This window comes from Macaca mulatta, chromosome 20 (assembly GCF_049350105.2).
Source record: "Macaca mulatta isolate MMU2019108-1 chromosome 20, T2T-MMU8v2.0, whole genome shotgun sequence".
In the NCBI taxonomy this organism is placed as follows: Eukaryota; Metazoa; Chordata; class Mammalia; order Primates; family Cercopithecidae; genus Macaca; species Macaca mulatta.
Genome location: NC_133425.1, coordinates 53,276,736 through 53,300,807, shown reverse-complemented (window position 1 = coordinate 53,300,807; position 24,072 = coordinate 53,276,736). Strand labels below are relative to the sequence as shown.

Below are 24,072 nucleotides of genomic sequence, written 5' to 3'. Positions count from 1 at the left end.
GGGCTGCAGCCTGCAGCTTCCGGGGCTGTTGGGGGAGGCCTAATAGTGACAATAACTTCTCACCTGCACACAGGGCTTGACAGTCCACAGAGCTCCCTGGGGAGGATTGGGGGCCGGGTAGGGAGGATGGTTGGTAAGTTGTGGGTAGAGTGAGAGATGGACTTGTGCGGTGAGGCTCCAGGGAGGGGAATGATGTCAACATGCACTGCTGCCCTCAAGCAGGGAGTGTCGCTGGAGCTGGCGTGGGGCTGCCATCTCCCTGCATCTGTCTCTCTGCCTCCGTTCTCCCTCTTTGTGTCGGCCTGTCTGTTAAGTCTCTCTCTGTCTCTCCATCTCTGTATCTCTACCCCCATCTCTGCTGTTTCTGCCTCTTTTTGTTTCCTACTGAGAAATCTGCATGCGATTGTGACGTGGAGCCCCAGCTGCTGGAAGTGCCCTGCCCAACCTAGGTTTGGCCTGAGACACCCGCTTGGCTCAGGGCTCTGCCAGGCTGATGCCAAACTCATACATCCACTCATTCAGCCAACAAATATTTATTCAAGGCTTGCCATGAGCCAGGCCCTGTGCTCGGCCTGGGCTGGAACAGCGAGCGAGGCCACCCAGGTCCTTGTTCTCTAGGAGCTCAGGTTCTAGTGGCAATGCCCAGCCTCTGCTCAGGGAGCCCTCAACCCCACCCTCGCCCCTCGGCCCCACACAGCGAATGAGTGGGAGCACCCCCAGGTGTGCTGAGCCCCAGATCATTTGCTTTCTACCTCTATGATGAAAGCAAGGTCAGAGGTTGGGCCACCCATGTACGTGGCAGTCAGAGTCGGGAGTGGGGGGTTTGCCCAAGGTAGCTCACCCATTCAATGGTTCTTTGAAATGCAGTGTCCCTGGACACCTGCAGGGTTGCCAGCACCCTGAATACTGGGGTCTCTTCCAGGAGGGTGGGCTCTGATGGGATGGGCAGAGACCAGGGGCAGACTGGGTGGGAGGATCAACTCCCACCCCCCAAAACAAACCCCCAATGCCTGAGGGAATGCTGGCCTCCTGAATGCCCCTCAAGGTTACAGGCAGCCATAGGGGTAGTTGTGGGAGGCCAGTGACAAGGAAGAGGGGAGAGGCTGGGGGCTCCTTCCAGGGCTACGCCAGCAACAGACTCTCCTCCCTTGCTGAGACCAGAATGTGGGTGAGGGCTTTGCAATGAGGGTAGGGCATGGAGGTGACTGTCACTTTTTGCTGGCAGGAGGTCTCAGGACTATAGGAACTTTAGAGCCCTGCAAGCCTGCTTATGTGGACTCTTGAACCAACAGTTGGATCTGGAGGGGATCTCTGAAGCCACGTGGTCAAACCTGGTCCCATCCTCTCCCTCCCCAGCCATATTGTGCAGAGAAGGAAACTGGCCCAGAGGGAGGCACAGAGCTGCCCAAGGTCACACAGTGAGCCAGAGCTAAGTCCAGATTGCAGGGCCGTGCCTTCCTATTCTTGAGATGCGGAGTGGGCCTGGTCCAGTCGCGCAGTAGAGGAGGAGACTGTGGTGCTCTGACTTGGGAGGTAGAGGATGGTGAACCAGCAGCAGATGAAGACACCTGTCAGGGAGGAGAGGCCTCAGTGAGCCTGGAAAGGGGTGCCAGGGAGTGGGGCAGCCTGGGCTGGTGGCTGCTGAGAGGGAGGAGACCCACTGTAACCACTCAATAACTGCTGGGAAAGTCGGGCAAAAATGCAACCATTTCACAACCATTTCAAAAATGAAATAAAAAAGAACCAAATAGAAATCTTGGAAATGAAAAACAGAGACCTTCAAATAAAATATCTACATATGCCTATTACAGAAAAGAAAGAGCAAAATAGAGGAATTTTCAGACATGCAAAACAACCATCACTCCCTCTATAAAGGATTATTATGGGAGGCACTCCAGCAAGAGGAAAAGGGAAAGTGTTGGGTGCAAGAAATGATAGTAAGTATAGAACATGACTTAGAAAAACTCTGTTTCAAGGAAATCTGTAACTGAAACATGATATACATGACAAATATTGAGAAGAATTCAATGGACAATTCAAGTATACCAAGGGCTCTGTTGTATTGGAGAGGAAGAGAGGAGGTAACAGAATAATCCAGACCCAGTGGAAACTTTGTAGAGTGAAGTGTGCAGGCTTACCTATTAAGGTAACCTCTGAAAGAATAACAAGGTCAGCTATCGTTTCAAGGTGCATTTCTCCCCAACCATCAACCCCTGGGATTCTTCAGGCATGGATTCATGATTCTCCATCTGGAGACAGCCTCAGATGGCCTTACAGTCATAATTTCTGTGACAATTGATATAGTTCCCATATATTGAAGACCTAGTGGTTCCCACATATTCATTGTCATTGTTCATTTTGAAATCTGGCAGGCCAGGCACAGTGGCTCACGCCTGTAGTCCCAGCACTTTCGGAGGCTGAGGCAGGTAGATCACCTGAGGTCAGGAGTTTGAGACCAGCCTGACCAAATTGGCGAAACCCCATTTCTACTAAAAATACGAAAAGTAGCTGGGCATGGTGGCATGCACCTGTAGTTCCAGCTACTCAGGAGGCTGAAACAGGAGAATTGCTTGAACCCAGGAGGTGGAGGTTGCAGTGAGCTGAGATCGTGCCACTGCACTCCAGCCTAGGCAACAGAGTAAGACTCCACCTCAAAAACAAACAAACAAACAAACAAAAATCTGGTAAAATAAGTATGGGATTATTCCAATTTCGAGATGAATGAGGGTGGGAGGAGCCAAGGGACTTGCTGGGTCATGGATGGGGCTAGGATTTGGACCCAGGGCTGCCTGGCCCCAGCCACTAAGCCACAAAGTTTCATGGGGCACTGGGAGCCAGCCCTGGTCTTGGGGGCTTGTACCCGCTGAATCTAGGATGCCTGGGTTTCTAGTGACTCCTCTGAACAGGTTGAGTCTCATCACTCCTGTCTTGGCTGTTTCTCTCACACACAGTCAGGCTGTGATGCCTCTCTGAGCTGTGGATGTAAGGAAAAAAGAGAGCACATACAAACCCTAACCCATGCGCTGCTCTTACCCCTTTGCTGGGATCTCAGAGGAAGGGCCCTGTGGCGGCCAGTAACAAATGTAGCAAGCATTTCCTTCCTACCTCTATAGATCTCTGGAGATCCTGTCCATGTCATGTGGACATCAGATCACATGATTCTGCCCTTGTGGTCACTGCTGATTGGACCAGAGATGCATGATGAACACCCAACTTGCAAGGTCAGGTAGGGTTATGGTGGCCATGTTGGGTAACCATCTGGGGCCATAGGTAGTAAAGGGTGAGTGGAGAGAGAATGAAGGAGTTTTCACAGACACTAGGTGAGAGACTCCACAGCTCCAGGAAAACGATGGGGAACGTATCTGCTTTGGTTTGGGTGGCTTTTTCTGATCCTGGTAGCAGCTCCCATGAAGGCAGCTGATATGTCTGGGATGTTCGTTCCCTCCAAATCTCATGTTGAAATGTGATTCCCAATGTTGGAGGTGGGGCCTGGTGGGAGGGGATTGGATCATGGGGGTGGATCCTCATGAATCCATATCACCATCATGATGCTTAGCACCATCTCCTTGGTGATGAGTGAGCGCTCGCTCGGAGTTCATGCGAGATCTCATTTAAAACAGCATGGCGCCTCCCCACTCCCTTGCTCCCACTCTTGCCATGTGATATGTTGGCTCCCCTTTATCTTCCACCGTGATTGGAAGCTTCCTGAGGCCTCACCAGGAGCAGATACTGGTATTGTGCTTTGTCTACAGCCTGTGGAACCATGAGCCAATTAACCCCATTTTCTTTACAAATTACTCAGTCTCCAGTATTCCTTCGTATTATAGTAACACAAATGGACTAATACAGCAGCCAGACTTTGCTGCCCTGGATCCTTGCTCTGAATATTTGAAATCAACATCCTTGACTTGAGCTAGCCTGACCAGAGTCCTGTGTTTTGCAAACCACCCTCTTCCCCACCTCCCAATACCTCCTGGGACAGACAACACAGCCCATCACCTCCCTGGTGCAGGGGCCTCACCTTGCAAGGAGTTGAAAAGTGCAAAGATGTAGACGGTGGAGAGGCCCAATGGGGTGAAGATGGCCAACCCCCATGTCACACCCAACAGGCTCGAGAGGCCCAGGATGGTGAGCACCTTCTTCCAGTTCTGTCCCTGCTCCTTGACCGCTGTCGCTCCAGACAGGGTGAAGATCTTCCAGGCCACCAGGGCCAGGACCACCATGCCAAAGAGGAAGGTGATGAGGAAATAGCCGTGGACGGTGATATAGAGGGTGTACATAGCTGTCCCTTCACGGAACCAGCATCTAGAGGAGGGGACACGTGTGGTGGGACTGGGAGTGGTACCTCCAGCCAGCAAGCCCAGGAAGTCCCCTGGCTGAGCTTTTCTGTCTGTGTAGGTGCCTCTCCCATTTCCACCCATCAATCCTTGGCTCTCCCGCTGTGGGAGGGGCCATCACCAGACTCCAGTCTCTTTAATGCGAAAATGACCTCAAAGACATGTTTCGTTTGCCCCATATTACATTGTGAAAAAACTGAATTAGTGGCCGCCTTTAAAATCAGAAGCTTTGGTACAAATACCTAGATTTCTGCTTCTCCTATAAAATCATACACCTGGCAGCTCTGTGGATGCCCTCCTGAAGGATAGTAACTGGCCGCTAATTAGATGGGCTTGTGACTGCCAGTTCACTGCAGTCCCCACCTGGCCCACTGCCTGCACCTTTGTGACCTCCCCGGCTCCTGGGGCCCCTGCTTTTGAGGCCCTGGGGACAGGTCTAAGGCCTTACCAGCTCCTTTTAGCAGAGAGCCATGGGCCCAGTGATGAGTGCCCCAAGGATCCCAAGGTGGGAGTCTAGAAACTGAACTCAGTTCCACTGCCCCCTGCACTGCAGGGGCAAAGGGCCTCAAAGAGCATGTTGATCAGTTCCCCCATGGTGCAGATGAGGAGACTGAGGCCCTGGGAGAGATTGGGCCTGCCAAGGTCACACACACAGCAGACAGGGCAGAGCCCGGACTAGACCCAGGGCTACTGGGAATCACTGGGCAGGTGGTGGCCTGAACAAGGACACCTGGCTGGGCAGCAGGTGGGGACTGAAATCCAACATACCCTCCACTCTCCAGGCTGCACACCCAGCATGCGGACAGGGTACCTTCTTTACTTTGCCTCAAGGTGCCATGTGGGCTCGAGTAAGGCATCCTGCCTTCTGGTCCAGTTCTCCCTCTCCTTTCTCAGGCCCCCTCTCTCATTTCACTTCCTCTCTCTCTCTAGGCTTCAGTTTACTTCTCTGTGCCATGAGCTAGCTGGATCTGAGGATTCTTCTGGTCTTGACACATTTGGTCTAGATTTTCCTAGAAATCCCTCGTCTCCCCACCTCTCTCCAGCCCCGATATGCGGCATCGCCCCTGCTTCCACAGCCGCCACTCACAGCTCCAGAGAGGTGCGGTTCTCCCTGTCGCGGATGGTGTAGAGGCCATAGCTGTTGGCACTCCCAGTGCCGATGACCATCAGGGCAGGCAGGCCTGGGCACAAGGGGAAGCGGCATGGCATCACTGGGGCTTACTGGCACGTCCTCCTCCACATCCCTTCCAGATGGCCATCCTTCCAGCTCTGGGAGCCCCTCCTCTCTCTCCCCAGTGCTATTTCCCTCTGCACCCTCGGGGTCGGCTGTTTATTCTGTCCATCCAGGCAGCACCTACCCCAGCCCACCAGGCTCAGCTTCAGGAAGTAGTGCCCGAAGTAGGTGTTGAAGACCCTGACAGCGAGCAGGTAGAGGTGGAAGGCTTCCAGGCCCATCCAGGTGAAGGCACAGAGCAGGAAGTAGTGGAAGACAGCCCCTCGGGCCCAGCAGGCAGCATCAGACCCCTTTGAGCCACTCCCCACATTGACCAAGAAGGCCAGATTCAGGAGGAATAGGCTGCCACCCAGGGCCACGTGGATCTTTGGGGCATCTTCTGACTTGAACCTCTGCCGGGAAAGCCTGGGGAGAGAAATAAGAGGCCCCAAGGGGCCACAGCTCCCATGTGGAGCGCTCATGAGGCATCCAGGCCTGTCTACCCCAAACAGCCCATGGCTCTCCACCCCCACTGCCAGCTTCTGCCCCTGCCAGCAGACAGAGTGGAAATGTCCTGAGGTTCAAGTCCAGGAGCCTCTCATGGCATGTGGGGCCCTGTGGGTTCCGGATCCTACCAACCTCATCCCTTGATCGATGTGAGGCAGGATAATAGGGAAAATGAGGCCGGAAAATGAGGCAGGGGAATAGCAAAGGGAATTAAAAGTTGGATAAAGGGCAGAATAAGCAAAAGCAGAAAATAGAAGCAAGGTGAATGGGGTGGGTGAGCAAGAAGCAAGATGAAAAGCAGAGGTTCAGCAGGCAAGACAACAGTGATACAAAAAAGGGACCCCATGGCCAGGAAGATCCAGACCAAACCGGTAAGGGGCAGCTCTTCAGAGATGGGCATTTGCATTAGAGAGAAAAAGTATCTTTCACATAATCCTGTATGATAATTAGCTACTTAAGGTTCATGCATATGGGCTGCATATCATGCATGTACTTAAAATTATGGGATGGAGGTGACACACAAGTGCACAAGGGCCCAAAATAACTGAACAACACACAGCTATCAGTCAAAAGCCAGACACTGGCTAGAGATTAGGCAGCCTTGGGAAGAGAAGAAAAAAACACCCGGAGTGACCCAACTACACCAAGGTGAGGCTGATCTCGTTTCGCAGAGGTCAGCCCACTCTCCCCCTCTGAGAGTGGAATACTGTGTGGAATACACTTTCGTTGCTTTGCTTGGCTCTCTGTGTGTCTCATCCAATTCTTTGTTCAGGGCACCAAGAGCCCGGAGCTTCGCGGCACTATGCAGTAACAGTTGCATTAGCCAAACAGTGTAACTCGCAGTTTCCTGAATGCATGCTGATTTTTCACACCTCCCAGACTCTGCCAGTGCTCTTCCCATGCTCTCAATGTCTTTCCCTGCTCCCCAGCTCTTCCCACCTTAATTGCCTGACTCCTGTTCTTCTGCCTTTCAAACACCCCTTGGATGTTTCCTTCTGGGGAGGCCGTCTCTGAATGCCCCTTAGCCTGAGCTGATTTGGACGTTTCCCAGCAACATAGTGTAACTCCCCATTCTCTCCGTCCTCGGGTCTCTCCCATGCTGTGAACTTCAGGCCTAACCCTGGAGGGGCCATGGATTCACTGGTGAAGTAGATGGACAGGTGGGTGGGTGCATGAAGCCGAAAATGCAGTAGGAGAGTGAGGCTCAGAGAGGGAGAGGAGGAGTCTTACGGGGTCACAGAGCAGGGCAGGGGCTCCAACCCTGGGCTCCAGACTCCCTGCCCAGTGACTCACCAGGCTCACCTCCCTCTCTCTGGAGCTCCCACTTTGAATTCTTAGCAAACCAGATACAAAAGGGCTCTCAGTCGAGGGAGGGGAGCCGGGGGCTTCCTGGAGGAGCATCTGGGATCATGTCCACCTCACCTGAGATGCCAGGCCCCACCCTGAGGAGCTGGTGGCAATTCCTCCTGGCGCTCCAAGCCCCGCTCACAGGGTCCAGCAACACGGCGAGCTGGCAAGTCACACTCGGCTTGTTGGGGACCGGGACCATGTCCTAGGCCAGGGCTTGGAGGGTGGGGGTGAGGGGCACCACTTACACTCATGGGTTGGTCTGTGATGGAGTGGGTGGGCCTAGTGGGGCCTGCGGCCCGGGGCCAAATGCTGACACAGAGGCACATGGAGAGGGCAGTGGGATGGCCCTGGAGGCGGGGACAGGAGACCCAAAGGCTGCTTCAAGTCACTCCCAGGCACCCCCAGGAGGCTGGGGGACAGGACAAGCTGGGGAACTGGCAGCTCCCCTAGGCTCCTTCAAGCTGGCAGGTCCTGTGGGTCCCTCAGCCATGGCCTGGGCGCAGGCGACCGAGGCTGCAGTGCTCTCTGCTGTTTCTGCCTGTCCTGCACTCACTCCCCCATCTTCTGGACACAGCCCCAGGTTTCCCTGAGGAATGCCCGTCCCCACTCTCAAGCACAACATAGGTCAGGGGCCAGGGGTTCTTTGTTAACTCAAACCCAAGAGCAGGCATGTGGCCTGGCCGGCCAATCTGTGTATTCCAGCCCTTGACCACAGTGACCCAGGCAGGCATGGGCACATGGTCCAAGTTAGACCAGTAAGACTCAACTCTAGTGTATACACAGGATAAAACTGCATAGGCTGATGCACGCAGACACACAGACCAGGTTCATGAGCACGTGACCTGTGTAGGGCCCCATATGCAGAAGGACTTCATGTTCTACTGTCGCCATCTTGACATTCTTAAAAATTTTTGAATAAGGGGCCATATATTTTCTTTTTCTTTTTCTTTTCTTTCCCTCCCCCCCTTCCTTCCTTCCTTTCTTTCTTTCTCTCTTTCCTTCCTTCCTTCCTTCCTTCCTTCCTTCCTTCCTTCCTTCCTTCCTTCCTTCCTTCCTTCCTTCCTTCTCTCTCTCTCTTTCTCTCTTTTTCTCTTTCTCTCTTTCTTTCTTTCTTTCTTTCTTTCTGACAGAGTTTTGCACTTGTTGCCCAGGCTGGAGTGCAGTGGATCTCGGCTCACTGCAACCTCCGCCTCCTGGGTTCAAGCAATTCTCTTGCCTCAGCCTCCTGAGTACCTGGGATTACAGGCATGTGCCACTACCACGCCCAGCTCATTTTTTTGTATTTTAGTAAAGACAGGGTTTCACTATGTTGGCAAGGCTGGTCTCGAACTCCTGACCTCAGGTAATCTGCCTGCCTTGGCCTCCCAAAATGCTGGGATTACAGGCATGAGCCACTGCACCCGGCCTTCTATATTTTCATTTTGGACTGGGCTCAGCAAACGATATGTCCTGCACACACACACACACACACACACACACACACACATGAATGTGCATAAAAAATTGTGAAAACTGAGTAAAGTCTATGTTCTAGTCAATAGTACTGTACCACCAGCTACTGGTTTTGATATTGAACTATAGTTGTCTAGGATGTATCCATAGGGGGAATCTGGGAGAAGGAACCACAGGACTCTTTGCACTATTTTTGCAGCTTTCTGTTTTATCTCAAAATAAAAAAAATTTTTTTAAACCCTTCTTAATCCTGGGATTCGTCTTAGAATACTTGGAAAAAGGAGATCTCTTTTATTTCTGCCTAAGCAGCTGAGGACCTATGATGCAATCCTGAGGCAGCCAGGGCCCCTGAGGGTGGTGAGGCTGCCCGATGTGACTGTCAAGAAGTGAGCAAAGCTGTGAGAGGCAGAAGGAGATCAAGTCCTGGGGACCTCTTTTGACTCCCCCTTGATTGAACCCTGCCTGAAGTTCATGCACCTTGGATTTTTCAATTACATGAACCCTATTTGCTATTTGCTATTCTCAGTTATGTGAACCACACATTCCCTATTATGTTTAAGCCAATTTGAGTTGAATTTCTGCCACTTGCTCCTGAAATAGCTCTGACACATTTCAACCCCCAACCCTATTTTGGGATGAAGACACTAATGTGTGGAGAGGACATCAGTCAGAGGCTGCACAACTTGAGTGCTTCCCACCCTGCCCTGCCGCCTCCCTTGAGGGTGGGAGAGAGACATGGTGGGGAGGTGGGGATCACTCACCTCAGGACAGCATAAAGAATAATGGTGAAGGCCAGGAAGATCATGGAGACCCCACAGCCCGCCTGGGAGATGCGTGTGAGGATGTGCACCGTGGACTGGTCCAAGGTGGGTCTCTGTGGGTGACCCAGGAACCGGGACTACGTCAGTTGGAGGCCAGGCTCATACACCCCAAGACCACCAGGCAGCCCCCTCCCCTGGGCAGGAGCTGGAAGTCCCTGGGATGGCTGGGATCAGAGTGGGGGGGGCTGTTACCAGGAGCAAGGCGAAAAAGGTCAGGTGGTCACAGCAGCACACGGTCCCCTCAGGCGCGGCCTCCGTGGAGCAGCCCTCAGAAGCCCAGTCTCCAGTGGGCCCTAGAGAGGAGGCCAGGGGAACAGAGGGAAAGGGAATATAGGGAGGGGAGAGGAGGGGAGTATAGAGGGGAGGGGAGGGGAACAGAGGGGAAGGGAATATAGGGAGAGGAGGGCAAGGGAGAGGAGAGGAGGGGAACAGAGGGGAAGGGAGTATAGAGGGGAGGGGAGGGGAACAGAGGGGAAGGGAATATAGGGAAGGGAGGGGAGGGGAGTGGAGAGGGGAGGGGAGGAGAACAGAGGGGAAGGGAATATAGGGAAGGGAGGGGCGGAGAGTGGGAGGGGAGGGGAGGAGAGTGGGGAGGGGAGGAGAGTGGGGAGGGGAGGAGAGTGGGGAGGGGAGGAGAGTGGGGAGGGGAGGAGAGTGGGGAGGGGAGGGGAGGGGAACAGGGGGGAAGGGAATATAGGGAAGGGAGGGGAAGGGGAGGGGAAGGGAGGAGAAAAGGGGAGGGGAAGGAAGGGGATGGAGGGAGTGAAGAGGAGGGGAGGGGAGGGGAAGGGAGGGGAGGGGAGAGGAAGGCAGGGGAGGGACTCGACCAGTGGAGCTAGCCCTGCCCCATAATGCAGCCCATACCCTCCTTTCCTGTCTTACCCCAGAGAAGGTCCTCCAGGCCCTACCTTTAGTCGAATCCCAGAATACACAGGTGAGGGTCATGTTCTGAAATGAAGAGTGGAAGTCAGGAGAGAGGAAAAGGGAAGGCTGGGGGAGGGCAGGGGAAGCGGGAGGACGGTGTGCTCCCCCGAGGCCTAACGTGAGTGTGCATTAGGTAGAAGGCAAGGTCCATGCCCATGGGCCACACAGAAAAATTAAGTGCATCATTTGATGAGCCCTGGGCCTGCGTGTGGAGGGCGCAACTGTGGTATGGGGCTGTGGGCGGGAGGGTTTGCTGTCTGCATGCATGTGTGCGTGTCAGGGGAGCACGGGTGTGGAGGAAGTGGAGTGCCGTGGGTATGCATGTGGGCTTGCCAAGTCCTCATGTGTGCCTCTATGGTGTGTGGCCTTGGACCCAATTATGTGCATGGCCCTAATGGCTCCTCCTGGGTGACTGTGGAAGGGTAGGGGACAGATGTGTAGTGTCCCATGCAGGGCCCATAGGCCCAGGTGTGCCCACCCGCCTGTCTGCCCTGCAGTGACTGCCAGGCCTGGGCAGGGGACTCACAGGGGGTGGACGCTGGTGGGAGAAGACAATCTCCAGAGGCTCAGCCAGCTTGGTGACATGCATTTGTCCCACACTCAAGCCCACCAGGTGATTATTCAACACGCCGCTGCCATCTCCCAGGCCGAGTTGGGGGCCCTGTGAAAGGGGAGATCGGGGAGGCTAGGCTGCAGAAGGGGCCATCCCAACCCACCAAGACTGGGGTTCCTAGGAGCCTCCAGGAACCCATGGCCTTTTGCTTGGAGGGCAGAGTTAGGGAACAGGGGACCAGGGAGCTAAGCAGTCACGGGCAGCCTCCTCCCTGCTGCTCCCAGTGGTCTCCTGCTTGGGCTGGGCCAAGCAGGTCGCCTGGCCGCAAAGCTGTCCACGTGGCAGCTCTCCAGTGCTGGCCTCCAGAGTTCCTCTGCCCTCTTAACTAGAAGGAGCACGGGGCTAAGATCAGCCAAGAAATGGAAGTCAGCGGGGAGGACAGCGTGCCCCTGAGGGTCTTAGCGTGAGTGTATTCGGTAGAAAGGGGGCTGGTGGGGGGAGCACACCAGCCCTCAGGGGTACCCGTGTCTGCACAGGAGTGGATGCACACCTCTGGGTGCACATACCTGGTACACACATGTGCAAGGGCATGGGTACACTTGCTTGTGTGGATATGATCACAGTTGAGCACATGGGATTGTGCGTGCACAGGAATAGAAAAGGACATGCATGTCTGTGCACGCACGAGGACACGCAGGGCACATGAGCACCTTCAGGATACACAGACAAGCCAAAGGGCACTGATGTGTGGGGGTCAAACATCTGAGAGCGTGTGACCAGTGTGAGTCTGAATGCCATAGACTCTAGCGACAGGGGTCTGGGATGACCACGGGCTGCGTTGGAAACACTAAGAGGCTCACTATCTGCTCCGTCCCCATCAGATCCCTCAGCAGACTCCAGTGATAGCGAGCTGTGGCGTGGGGCCCCCAGAGGACCTAGAACTTAACCTTGGAGCTTCCCTGAGTCCTCACCTTGAAGAGAGTCCCTGAACCGATGTCCAGAATGGTGATGGCCAAGCGGACCTCAGACCTGTTGCCTGGCAGGGATCGAAAAAAGCTCTTGGGAAGTCGCACTCTGTCAGGAGGCTTGTCCTCATCCTTCATCACCTGCCTCGGAATCTACAACCACAGACACAGCAGCTCCCATCGGTACCCAGCCCCCAACGCGAGTCCTGCCACTCCCCCAGCTGGGAGGGGAAACAGGCACACTGGGTAGGGGGCAGCACCTAGGACTGTCAGCTCTGAGAAGCAGGACGCCTGGGACACAGTGCAAGCTCTGCTCGTCACAGGCTGTGCGTCCCTAAAGAAGTTATAGCCCTTGTGGAGCCTCGGTTTTCCCAATACAGAGAGTAGAGCTAAGCTTGTGCCTGTTTGGGCACCTGACGCCTGGGCAAGCTGAATGTGCAAGTAAGAGGACGGCTGGAGGGCGTGTGCTTTTGGCCAGAGCCCTAACAGTCCCAGTGTTTACACAAGGCTTGATTGTGACAGTGTCTGACTTCTGACTCAGGAATAAATGGAAAGAATAAAACTGTCAGGAAGGAAGTTCAGGAAGCGAGAGAACAAGGGCAGAGAGGGAGGACACACACATTTACTCTGAATGTGAAATCCTGCCTGCCTAACAACAACACCTTTTTAAAAAAACAAAGAATCGTCAAAATATTGAAATACATTTCAGTGGTCATTGCGAAGCATGGTGGGTTTTTTTCGTTTTTTTGTTTCTTCGTTTTTTTTTTGTTTTTTTTTTTTTGAGATGGAGTCTCATTCTTGTTGCGCAGGCTGGAGTGCAATGGTGCAATGGCACTGTCTCAGCTCAGTGCAACCTCTGCCTCCCAGGTTCAAGCGATTCTCCTGCCTCAGCCTCTCAAATTGCTGGGATCACAGGCATGCACCACCATGCCCAGCTAATTTTGTATTTTTAGTAGAGACAAGATTTCACCATGTTGGCCAGGCTGGTTTCGAACTCCTGACCTCAGGTGATCCGTCCGCGTCAGCCTCCCGAAATGCTAGTATTACAGGCGTGAGCCACTGTGCCCACCTGCAAAGCATGTTTCATTCATTTTCTGAGCTCACTGTCCCACTAAGGGCTACAGCCTGACCCACCCAGGGCCTGCCTCAGAAGCACCCCATGCCCACTGGTACAGGGGGTTTATGGTTGGAGCTGAAGGCCCCAACTTTCTCCTTCCCAGTCCAGACCCTCATCGAAAGGACACGTGGGTGATTTCTGGGGCCAGTGCATAACCTATGCAGAGGGCTCAGCTGCTTGAGTGACATAAAAAAGGGTTGAGAAAGAATCTATCTTCCATTTCCCTTTCTCCAGACAAACCTAAAAGTACCTCAACGCTAACCAACTCACCTTGTAGCCTGAAGTTCCACCACCACATCCATTTCTTCTGGAAGGCAGGAGACTTTCTGAGCCCTCGCTATCCCAAGCATTCGCTGTGCATTATCTCATTTGCTCCTCTCATTCATCTTTTGTTTGTTTTGTGTTTCGTTTTGTTTTTGTAGAGATGGACTCTCACTGTGTTGCCCGGGATGGTCTAGAACTCCTGGCCTCAAGCCGTCCTCCTACCTCGGCTCCCAAAGTGCTCAAATTGCAGGTGTGCACCACTGCACCTGGCCATGTGAATCTTGAAAGTGGGCAATACCTTCATCTTTTTTTTTTTTTTTTTTTTTTTGGAGACGGAGTCTCGCTCTGTCGTCCAGGCTGGAGTGCAGTGGCCAGATCTCAGCTCACTGCAAGCTCCGCCTCCCGGGTTTACGCCATTCTCCTGCCTCAGCCTCCCGAGTAGCTGGGACTACAGGCGCCCGCCACCTTGCCCGGCTAGTTTTTTTGTATTTTTTAGTAGAGTCGGGGTTTCACCGTGTTAGCCAGGATGGTCTCGATCTCCTGACCTTGTGATCCGCCCGTCTCGGCCTCCCAAAGTGCTGGGATTACAGGCTTGAGCCACCGCGCCCGGCCTACCTTCACCTTTTTACAGACGGGGAAGCCAAAGCTCAGAAAAGTAATTTGCCCATGATCGCAATGGCTGGTCAAGAGCAGAGCTGGGATTTGAATCCAGACCAGCATATACCCAGAGTCTGTCCATTGAACCCTTTCCCTCATTTCAAATATGTTCCCTCAGTAGAAGAGCTCAAGGAAATTTTAGGCTTGGAGGAGACTTAGAGCTCATTTTACAGACACAGCTCTGCCAATTGGGATGTGGGAGAGAGACAAGCCCTAATGAGCACCAATCACAGGATATATAACTTTCTTAAGAGTTTTGAAATATATGTCCAAGAAAAATGGGGTCTGAACCAGCCAAGAGGGCTGGGGAGCTCTTCACCTGAGAGGGCTTCAGAGAGAAGTAGAGGTCTTCTGCGGTGTTGGTGCTGAGGTTCTGGACCAAAGCCTTCAAGAAAGTCATGTTCACCTTCTCCGTCAAACCTTCCTTCACCAGATGGGCCTCGAAGTTTAGCCAGTATCTGCAAAGGGCCAGGGATGGGGGAAGGGTAAGATCCTGCAGACTGAGTTACTCACTCGTCAGGCTCTTGGGGTGAGGGGGCTGACCCAAACTCTCAAAGTGAAAACCCTGGGATCAGGGCAGGAGGAAGGAAAGTGGCTTGGGGGCCATCCAGGCTGCTCCTGCAGGATTCCCGCTGAGTATTTTATGTGTTTGTCTTTTTTTGTGCATGTGGTAAAGTGCACATAGCGTAAAATTTACCATTTTAACCATTTTAAAGTGTCCAATTCAATGACATTAAGTAAGTCACAATGTTGTGCAACCGTCACACTATCTAGTTCCAGAACATTTCGTCACCCCAAAGGAAACGCATACCCATGAAACTCTCTCCTCCCTCTTCCCCCGGCCTCTGCGATCACTCATCTGCTTTCTGTCTCTGAGTTTGCCTATTCCAGATAGCTCACGCAAATGGAATCATACCACATGCAGCCTTTTGTTTCTGACTTCTTTCACTCGGAATAATGTTTTCAGGGTTCATCTATGTTGTAGCGTGTATCAGTATTCCATTTTATTTTTGAGATGAAGTCACACTGTGTCGCCTAGGCTGGAGTGCAGTAGCGCAATCTTAGCTCACTGCAACCTCCGCCTCCCGGGTTCAAGTGATTCTGCTGCCTCAGCCTCCCGAGTAGCTGGGATTACAGGCATGAGCCACCATACCCAGCTAATTTTTTGTATTTTTAGTAGAGAAACACGGGGTTTCACCATGTTGACCAGACTGGTCTCGATCTCCTGACCTCAAGCAATCCGCCCACCTCAGCTCCCCAAAGTGCTGGAATTACAGGCATGAACCACTGCACCTGGCCCTATTTCTTTTTTTAAATTATTTTTAGTAGAGTTGGTGTCTCACTCTGTTGCCCAGGCTGGTCTTGAACTCCTGGCCTCAAGTGATCTTCCTGCCTCGGCCTCCCAAAGTACTGGGATGACTTTGGGCATGAGCCACCGTGCCTGGCCCCTATATTTTATTTCTTTTTATGGGTGAATACTATTTCATTGTATGGGGAGATCACATTTTGATTATGCCTTCATCCATTGAGGGACATTTGGGTATTTTCCTCTCTCTCTCTCTCTTTTTTTTTTTTTTTTTTGGCTACTGTGAAAAAATGCTGCTACAAATATTCATGTACTAGCTGCTTCTTCTTCTTCTTCCTCTTCCTCTTCTTCCTCCTCTTCTTCTTCTTCTTTTTTTTTTTTTTTTTTTTTTTTTGAGATGGAGTCTCTCACACTGTTGCCCAGGCTGGAATGCAGTGGAGAGATCTCGGGTCACTGCAGTCTTCACCTCCTGGGTTCAAGCAATTCTCCCACCTCAGCCTCCCGAGTAGCTGGGATTACAGGCGTCTGCCACCATGCCTGGCTAATTTTGTTGTATTTTCAGTAGAGATAGGGTTTCACCATGTTGGCAAGGCTGATCTCAAACTCCTGACCTCAAGTGATCTGCTCCCCTCAGCCTCCCAAAGTGCTAGGATTACATGCGTGAGCCGCCGTGCCTGTCCCATGTATGAGCTTTTGTTTGGAGACTTGTTTTAAATTCTTTTGGGTATATACCTTGGCAGCACAAAGAGGAGCCTCTGAACAGCTCTAGGGTGCTAAGAAGCTACTGGATCGGCTGCAGGTGGGAATGGAAGCGTTTTCAGGCCACCGAAATAACATGATCCAATGAGATGGCTGTCCTAACACCAAGCCTGAGAGCACAGGGATTTTACTCGTTCCTTTAACACATATTCATTAAGTACTAATACAAGCCACATGCTTTTCTAGGTATCCCAGAAGAGTTATGGGCAACTTTGATTAGGAGTGGGAGAAGGAAAGAGAGGCAGAGATATTTTTGGAGATGTCTCCTAAAGATGTTGTGTTCCAAACCCCTTCATCTCCCTCACCCCCACATCTAACCAGTCTCTTGTCTTATTGAGTCTACATCATATCATCTCCCCCTTCCATCTCTCCTTTCCAAGTACACAATGCCAATTGCTGCTGGTGGTGCTGGCTGGGCCCTCACTCCCACCCAGAGCCCTGGTCATGTCTTCCTGCATCACCACCCCTGTAGCCGTCCCTGAAGCCTGAGCAATCTTTCCAAAATGCAGAGTTGACTATACTCTACCTGCGCTTAAAATATGTCATTGCCCTGCCACACCCCTGCCATTGGTATAGCTTACACAACCCTTCACACCTTAGTCTCTGCTTTTATTTCCAGTCCTATCTCCCACCCATCGCATCTGCCCATTGTCTCTTCCATCCCCACGCAGTTTACATCGTTACAGTTCAAAGCATTGTAGTTATCCCCCATTACTCTCAAGTTCTGTTGCCTGTATCCCCACCATTGCTTAGATCCAACTGGAAAACTTCTATGCACCCTTCAAAGCCCTTTCCAGGTTTCCTCCTCTGTGAAGCCTTGGCCAACTTCCCTCCTCCAGGCTAACCTGGGACCTTGTCTGCCCTTCTGTATACACTCTGGAGTCATCATTTTTGGGTCTGTGTTGGTCCTTCCACAACTCCCAAGGGCCGGGATAGGAGTGGATTCATCTCTAAATCCCCTAGATCAGTAGGGACCCCAACTGCCAGAATGGGGGTGTTGGGTCAGGGGGACTGTGGTGTCAAACAAGGTGGAAGGGTCAGATGGCAGCAGCATTTTCTGGGGCCATGGGGTCAGATGGCCCCATCCCTTCCTGATAGGCCCCCTCCTAGCAGCTTCAAATTCCGCTTCCAGCTCAGGGGGCCCCCTCACCTTTGCAAGTTTTCCACATTGCAGGAGTCGCTGCCCGACGGCCTGCACTTGGTGAAGCACGAAGCCTTGTCATTCAAGTTGAGGATATCGTACTTGTCTATGTTGTTTCTCCCCAGGCAGGTGTTTCTTGGCTGTTCGATGGAGTTTTCCTGACCTAAGGAAGGAATGCAGAGAGTGTGAATGGGCTGGACGAAGATGGGCAACAAGGACAAGGAGGAGGGAAGGGAGCTGGGGCTCCAGAGTCCGGTGGTTGGGCTGGAATTCCAGCTCCATACATCACACTAATGGTGCACTTGAGCAGGATGCAGACCGTCTCTGGGGCTGTTTCCAAGGTAAAAGCAAATATCCCATCTCCCAGGGCTGGTAGGATGCTTTGGAAAAAGCATGTACAAAAGGCTTGGCACGTGGCTTTGTAAATACAAAGTTTAATATGTTTGTGCTATTACTCCTTTACCCCTTCCTCCACGGAGTCTGCCTGGCTTTTCAGTTATTCCACATCAGACCTTCCAAAGCCCTTGCAACTGTGGCCTCCTGGTCAAACTCTTGGATGTATTCTGTCTTGGTTTGCCTTATTCTCCCACATTCGTACTACAACCCTCACAGCTACTTCCTGGGACAGGTAGAAAATACACCAAACCAAGGCCCCTGGAGCAAAATGACTTGAGAAAGGTTACTAGGTAGTTGGAGGCTGCTCCAGGACTAAAGACCAGCTTTTGTGAATTTTAGTTCAGTTCCCTTTCCCCTAACACAGGGCAGGAAGTGGAAGCTTTGGGTCATCTACTAGCTGTATGTCCTGAGGCAACTTAAACTCTCTGAGGCTCAATCTTTTGCCAGCAAAATGGAGCTAATCATACATTCCTTGCCAGTTTCGGGAAGGATTGGAGATAAAGGACATAGCTCATTGTAGGTGTTCAAAGACTTTACCACCTTTAACAGTTTATTGCACAGCCTTCTAGAAATTTTGCAGACGGTATGCATATGCAAGTATTTATAAGTACATCTTTTTTTAATTAAAAATGTTTTAATTGATTAGAGAGGGTTCTCACTATGTTCACTATGTTGCCCAGGCTGGTCTCAAACTCCCGGCCTTAAGCGATCCTCCTGCCTTGGCTGCCCAAGGTGCTGGGATTACAGGTGTGAGCCACTGCGCCCTGCCAATACATCATTTTTAAACTTTACACAAATAAGATCACTTAACAATATATCTTTTTTTTTTCTTTTGAGACAGAGTCTTGCTCTGTCATCCAGGCTGGAGTGCAATAGCATGATCATAGCTCACTGCAGTCTAGACCTCCCAGGCTCAATTGATCCTCCAACCTCAGCCTCCCAAGTAGCTGGGGCTATAGGCACATGCCACCATGCCTGGCTAGTTTTTCATTTTTTAATGTTGTTTATTTTTATTTTTTGTAGAGACAGGGTTTTGCTGTGTTGTCCAGGCTGATCTCAAACCCCTAGGCTCAAGCAATCGGCTCATTCTGGCCTCCCAAAGTGCTAGAATATATAGGCATGAGCCACCACGCTTGGACTAGCAATATATCTTGAAGAACTTTCCACCTCATTCTTTATATAGTTGCAAACTATTCCATTACATGGGCATTGCAACACTTTTTTTAACCGGTCCCCTCTTGGTGGACGTTGTTTTTCACAATCTGCCATAAAAATACTTGAGTGTGCGTCTTTCAGCTTGTGTTGAGGACTCATAGAAAACATTCCTATCATAGGACTTTCTGTATCTAACTGTATGTGCTTTAAAACACTGCCAGGAAGGCTGGGCGCAGTGACTCACGCCTGTAATCCCAGTACTTCGGGAGGCGGAGGCGGGCAAATCGTGAGGTCAGGAGTTTGAGACCAGCCAGCCTGGCCAACATGGGGAAGCCCTACTAACCATACAAAAATTAGCTGGACGTGGTGGTGGATGCCTCTAATCTCAGCTATTCAGAAGGCTGAGGCAGAAGAATTGCTTCAGCCTGGGAGGCGGAGGTTGCAGTGAGCCGAGATCGCACCACTGCACTCCAGCTTGGACGACAAAGAGAGACTCTGTCTCAAAAAAAAAAAAAAAAAAAAAAAAAAAAACCAACAACAAAAAATTCCTATTATAGGACTTTCTGTATGTGCTTTAAAAAACTGCCGGGTATTATTGAATTTCCCTCCAGAAAATGGTGTACCTTAGGCCGGGCGCGGTGGCTCAAGCCTGTAATCCCAGCACTTTGGGAGGCCGAGACGGGCAGATCACGAGGTCAGGAGATCGAGACCATCCTGGCTAACAGGGTGAAACCCCGTCTCTACTAAAAAATACAAAAAGCTAGCCGGGCGAGGTGGCGGCGCCTGTAGTCTCAGCTACTCGGGAGGCTGAGGCAGGAGAATGGCGTGAACCCGGGAAGCGGAGCTTGCAGTGAGCTGAGATCCGGCCACTGCACTCCAGCCTGGGCGACAGAGCGAGACTCCGTTTCAAAAAAAAAAAAAAAAAAAAAAGAAAATGGTGTACCTATTTATACTCTCACTCAAAGTGGGTAAGAGTGACCATTTATCCACATGCCTATTACTCTATAGTTTACTAAACTTTTGAATTTTTGCCAGTCTGAGAGATGACATTGAATCTTATTTTCATTTAAGGAGTTTGAGCATCTACCTGTATGTTTGCGGCCACTTATACGTCTTTTACTCTGAATTGCTTTGTTGTATCCTTCTCCCGTTGAGGACGGGAAGTGGGTCTTGGCTCTGTGTCGTCACTTTTCGGATTACCCCCCAGGGACTGTTAGGAGAGCTCCCTCTGCAATGGGTGGTGCTGGGGGGTGAGGCGGGCAGGGGCTCATTTGCTTTCCATTTTTTATTTCCCTCTCTGCTTTTTGATTTTTAAAAAATCATGTCCAGTATTACTGTCACATTTTTTTAAAAACCTGTTCATTTTTAATCATTAAGACAAAAAAATACATGATACAAATAATGGCTGAATAAAGAGTAACAGCAGAGTAAAACAACAACATTTTAGGGCGGATTTTCTAATAATGGACTCTATATGTGATAACTTGTTTTAGATAGCTTATAAAGGAACTGTAAATTTCTGTTAGTTTACAAAAATATTTATGATGCATTGTTTAATAGGAAATGAAAATGATAGATGGGCATGCATGTAATATGATCCATGTTTGCTTTTTTTTTTTTTTTTTTGAGACGGAGTCTCCCTCTGTCGCCCAGGCTGGAGTGCAGTGGCGCGATCTCGGCTCACTGCAAGCTCTGCCACCCAGGTTCACGCCATTCTCCTGCCTCAGCCTCCCGAGTAGCTGGGACTAGAGGCGCCCGCCACCGCGCCCAGCTAATATTTTGTATTTTTAGGAGAGACGGGGTTTCACCGTGTTAGCCAGGATGGTCTCGATCTCCTGACCTCGTGATCCGCCTGTCTCGGCAAGTTTGCTTTTTAAATAAAGGGGAGAAGAGGGAGAGGAGGAGGAAGACAGAAACAGGGAGAGGGAAGAAGCGAGGAGAGGGGAGGAGGGAATGGGAGGGGAAGGAAGAGGACGGGAGAGAACATCGTCAGCTTGAGGGTAGGTGCCATCCTCTGCCATCCCAGCCCTGCTGTCATGAACTAGCGCAGGTGAGGCAGCCCCCTGGTGGGTGACATCAGAGACTGCCTCCCGGATTGCCATGAATTTCAGTGCAGGCATGTAAGTGAAGCTCTTGGCAAGCACCCTACACAGACAGGATCGTTAAATATCTTTTCCGTGTTTACTCTTTGAAGACACTGCAAGCATTTCACGTAGACGAGGAGACGCTGTGTTAGGCCTGTGGGTGGGATAACGCTCCCCTCCTCTCCGGACCCTCTGTGCTCCAGAGCTTGGCCTCCATGGGCTGCCTCACTGGGGGGTCAGCAAGTGGGGAGTGGACTGGAGATCAGAGGGCAGGAGGAGGGCAGGGTGGGCACTCACCCCCACCCCGCAAGGCTGCTTCAGCCCCTGCTGGCTCACCACGAGCAAACCACCGCCATTTCCCTCCTGCAGCCACAGTCTGGCTCCAGAAGCCCAGGGGTCCACTCCCTCCTGGGCCCTTTAGACCTCAGGGTGCTGAAGGCCGCCCCAGGTGCCAGCCTGCCCAGCGACCACCCTCCTTGCTCCCCGTGCTCTGCCCGCACCTTTGTCACGTGTCCCTTCATGCCAGCCCCTCCATTGCATCCACCCCGCTCAGTCCTAACAGCTGGGCCTCACATGCGAGTCCCCACCACACTGTGTCACTCCTGCAGACTGTCAGCCTTTTGAGGGCAGGGGCCAAGTGGTACCAGCAGGAGCAGAGGGCACCATCGCTGCTTCCTGAATGAATGAATGAATGAATGGGCAAATGGATGAATGGAGACTAACATATCACTGTCCACACAGGAAGTGTGTAGACCTTCCTGTGTGTAGACCTCTTAAAGCTCCTCGCTCGATCAAATGGCTGCTGTTCTGCCCCAACCAGAGCGCTCACATCACCATGGGGGAAACAGCATCGCCTGGAGGAGCCTTGAAGACCCAACCAGCGATGACAACTGGGGCCTGAGGATGCCAACGAGCCCTGGTCACAGCTGCCATCAGTGGCTCCATTCATCCATCCATCAAGGGCTGCCCGGTGGCCTGCTCTGTACCAGGACCTCCCAGGGCCACTAGGAGGACAGTGCTACCATCTCCCACCCTTTTTTGAGCCAGGGACTGATTCACTCCATTGAATCTCCCAATGGTTGAAGAGAAGACGGTTCTTTGAAGCCCAAAGCAGTTGATCTGTGTGGCCAAAGTCATGCGACCACACGCTGGACACACAGGGAGATGGACATGCAGGCCCCTCACTGAGTCAGGAGCAAAATGAGAGTGGCCCGCAAGGCCCCGAGACAGGAGTACTGAGGAGGGAGCACTAACGGGGAAGCACCTCCCTCTGTCTGAGAGGGTTGCTAAGACACCACAGAGGCCAAGAAGGGTAAATGGAGCCGGCTAGGTGGGCAAGGGGTAGGGGGACAGATTTCCCGGGAGAGAGGCCAGCGAAGGCAAGGCCTGGGCACTTCCACGGCCTCTGGAGACGCACCACGTGTTTGTGTGTGAGACAGGAGAGTGACGGGGAGGAGTGTGGATCCTGGCTCAGGCCACTGAGGACCAAGGGGTCGTGGCTGACACTGGGAGAGGGAGCCGGTGTGGGGTGACATGTACAGGAGGAGAGGGCCAGAAGAACGAGGTGACAGACTTTCCTGGCCTCAGCTTCCAGAGTGTCCGAATACTGTCCCCAGGATCCCACAAGCCAGTTGGAGAATTGCCTGCCCAGGGCCGACCCCTGTCCCAGAGCCGGGGCTGTCAGGAGACACAGCCCAGGTCGGGGAGTCAGGGAGCACCCTCTGACCTCCCCTATCTCCAGGGCACTGTGGAGCAACAAAGGGAACCTGAGACCAGTCCTGAGCAAAGTTTAGTGGAAGGAAAGGACTGACCCAAAGGGACAGGCCTAGAGGAGGTGCTGAGGCGGCCACGGGGGTTCTCGGAGGACACGTCCCAGACATTCCAACTCTTCACCCTCTCTAGTCCCTGCGTCTGTCCCTGGATCCCTCCCTCAGCAGGGAAGGGTTGGCCCAGCGTGGCAGGAGGGGATGAGGAGCCAGCCACTCACCTGAGGTCAGGAGCAGGAGAAGCAGGAGCAGGGATCCCAGACCCCTGGGTGTCGCCATCCTTGGCCAGCCTTGCCCACGCCACCAGAGCCCTGCAGCTGTCTGGCCCTCTGGCCCCAGGCTCTGCCGAGCTGGCCTGCCCCCACCCTGCAGCCCCACCGCTCTGGCTTCCTGTCTCCTCTTTCTCACCCTTCCTGCTCAATGGCCCCATCGGTTGGGTTGTGAAAGGTTAGCGTGGGGAACTGGGTAGTGCTCCCAGCTCACCGCAGCCTGGGTCCACCTGCAAAGGGAGCTGCTGAGCCCACCCAGGTATGTGCCCCAGGGCCCCACTGGGGTGGATCTATGGGGCTAGAGGCTGGGTGGCCACACAGGCCTGGCTCAGAGCAGACCCCTGGGAACTGTGATGAGCACAGGCTTTGGAGTCAGACGCATGTACTCAGACCCCTCCTCTCACAAGCTGGGAGCCTCTCTGAGCCTCAGTTTCCTCCTCCGTAAAGTGAAGATGGCAATGGGGCTGCCTCCTAAGGCTGTGTCAGGGTTTGATGAGACCTGCAAGAAGCTGGGCACAGAGCCTGGCTCTGGGCATGAGGACAAAGACCCGGATGGAGCCTGTGGCTTGAACCAAGCTGGAAGGCGTGGGAGGAGAGCAGGAGCTGACCCTGTGGCCTGAGCCTCCCCCACCAGCCTGGATAACAGGACAGTCCCACAGGCAGGGGAGCGGGAAGACAGGAGTGGGGCCCCAGGGGCTGGTCAGGTCTGGACTGACATCCGTCCTGGCCACTTCCTGGCTGGGTGACCTTGCATGCACTGTCTGTCACCCTGAGCCCCCGGAGGTGTGTGATGAACTCATGGATAACGCAGGCGGAGCCGCTCAGCCAGTGGATGTGGCCATGACATCGCCTCTGATCATCAGAGCTGTGAAATTGTTGTCTTCACACCCCAGCTGGTCACTGATCGGGTGCGGGGGCGGGTGGCAAACACGCCTGGGCTTCAGCCTAAAGGAATTGGGGCTCTAGCCACTCGGGCTTCAACTCTGGAGGCCCCACAGATGCACTGTGGATGAGGTCATGGCCACTTGGAGATTGG

The 24,072-nt window shown here is 52.6% G+C and overlaps 1 protein-coding gene across 3 annotated transcripts; it reads right to left on the bottom strand.

Annotated features, from left to right (window-relative positions):
- Nucleotides 1-517: 517 nt before the first annotated feature.
- On the bottom strand, nt 518-23,488 carry ADGRG3 (adhesion G protein-coupled receptor G3). 3 transcript variants are annotated; one of them, XM_077986231.1, is made up of 13 exons: nt 22,989-23,154; nt 17,376-17,529; nt 14,480-14,618; nt 12,129-12,275; nt 11,131-11,265; nt 10,589-10,628; nt 9,873-9,973; nt 9,621-9,733; nt 7,480-7,620; nt 5,696-5,976; nt 5,425-5,518; nt 4,022-4,305; nt 518-1,568 (listed from the first exon to the last, which is right to left on the bottom strand). In XM_077986231.1, exons 1-13 carry the CDS (start codon nt 23,044-23,046, stop codon nt 1,459-1,461), a joined length of 1,797 nt encoding a protein of 598 aa, XP_077842357.1. In that variant the 5' UTR covers nt 23,047-23,154; the 3' UTR covers nt 518-1,458. The 3 variants fall into 3 exon arrangements, with proteins under 3 accessions (XP_077842357.1, XP_001100303.4, XP_077842358.1); XM_001100303.5 differs by lacking the exon at nt 7,480-7,620 and having other exon boundaries at nt 22,989-23,488; XM_077986232.1 differs by lacking the exons at nt 4,022-4,305; nt 7,480-7,620.
- Between the last annotated feature and the right edge of the window lie 584 nt (nt 23,489-24,072).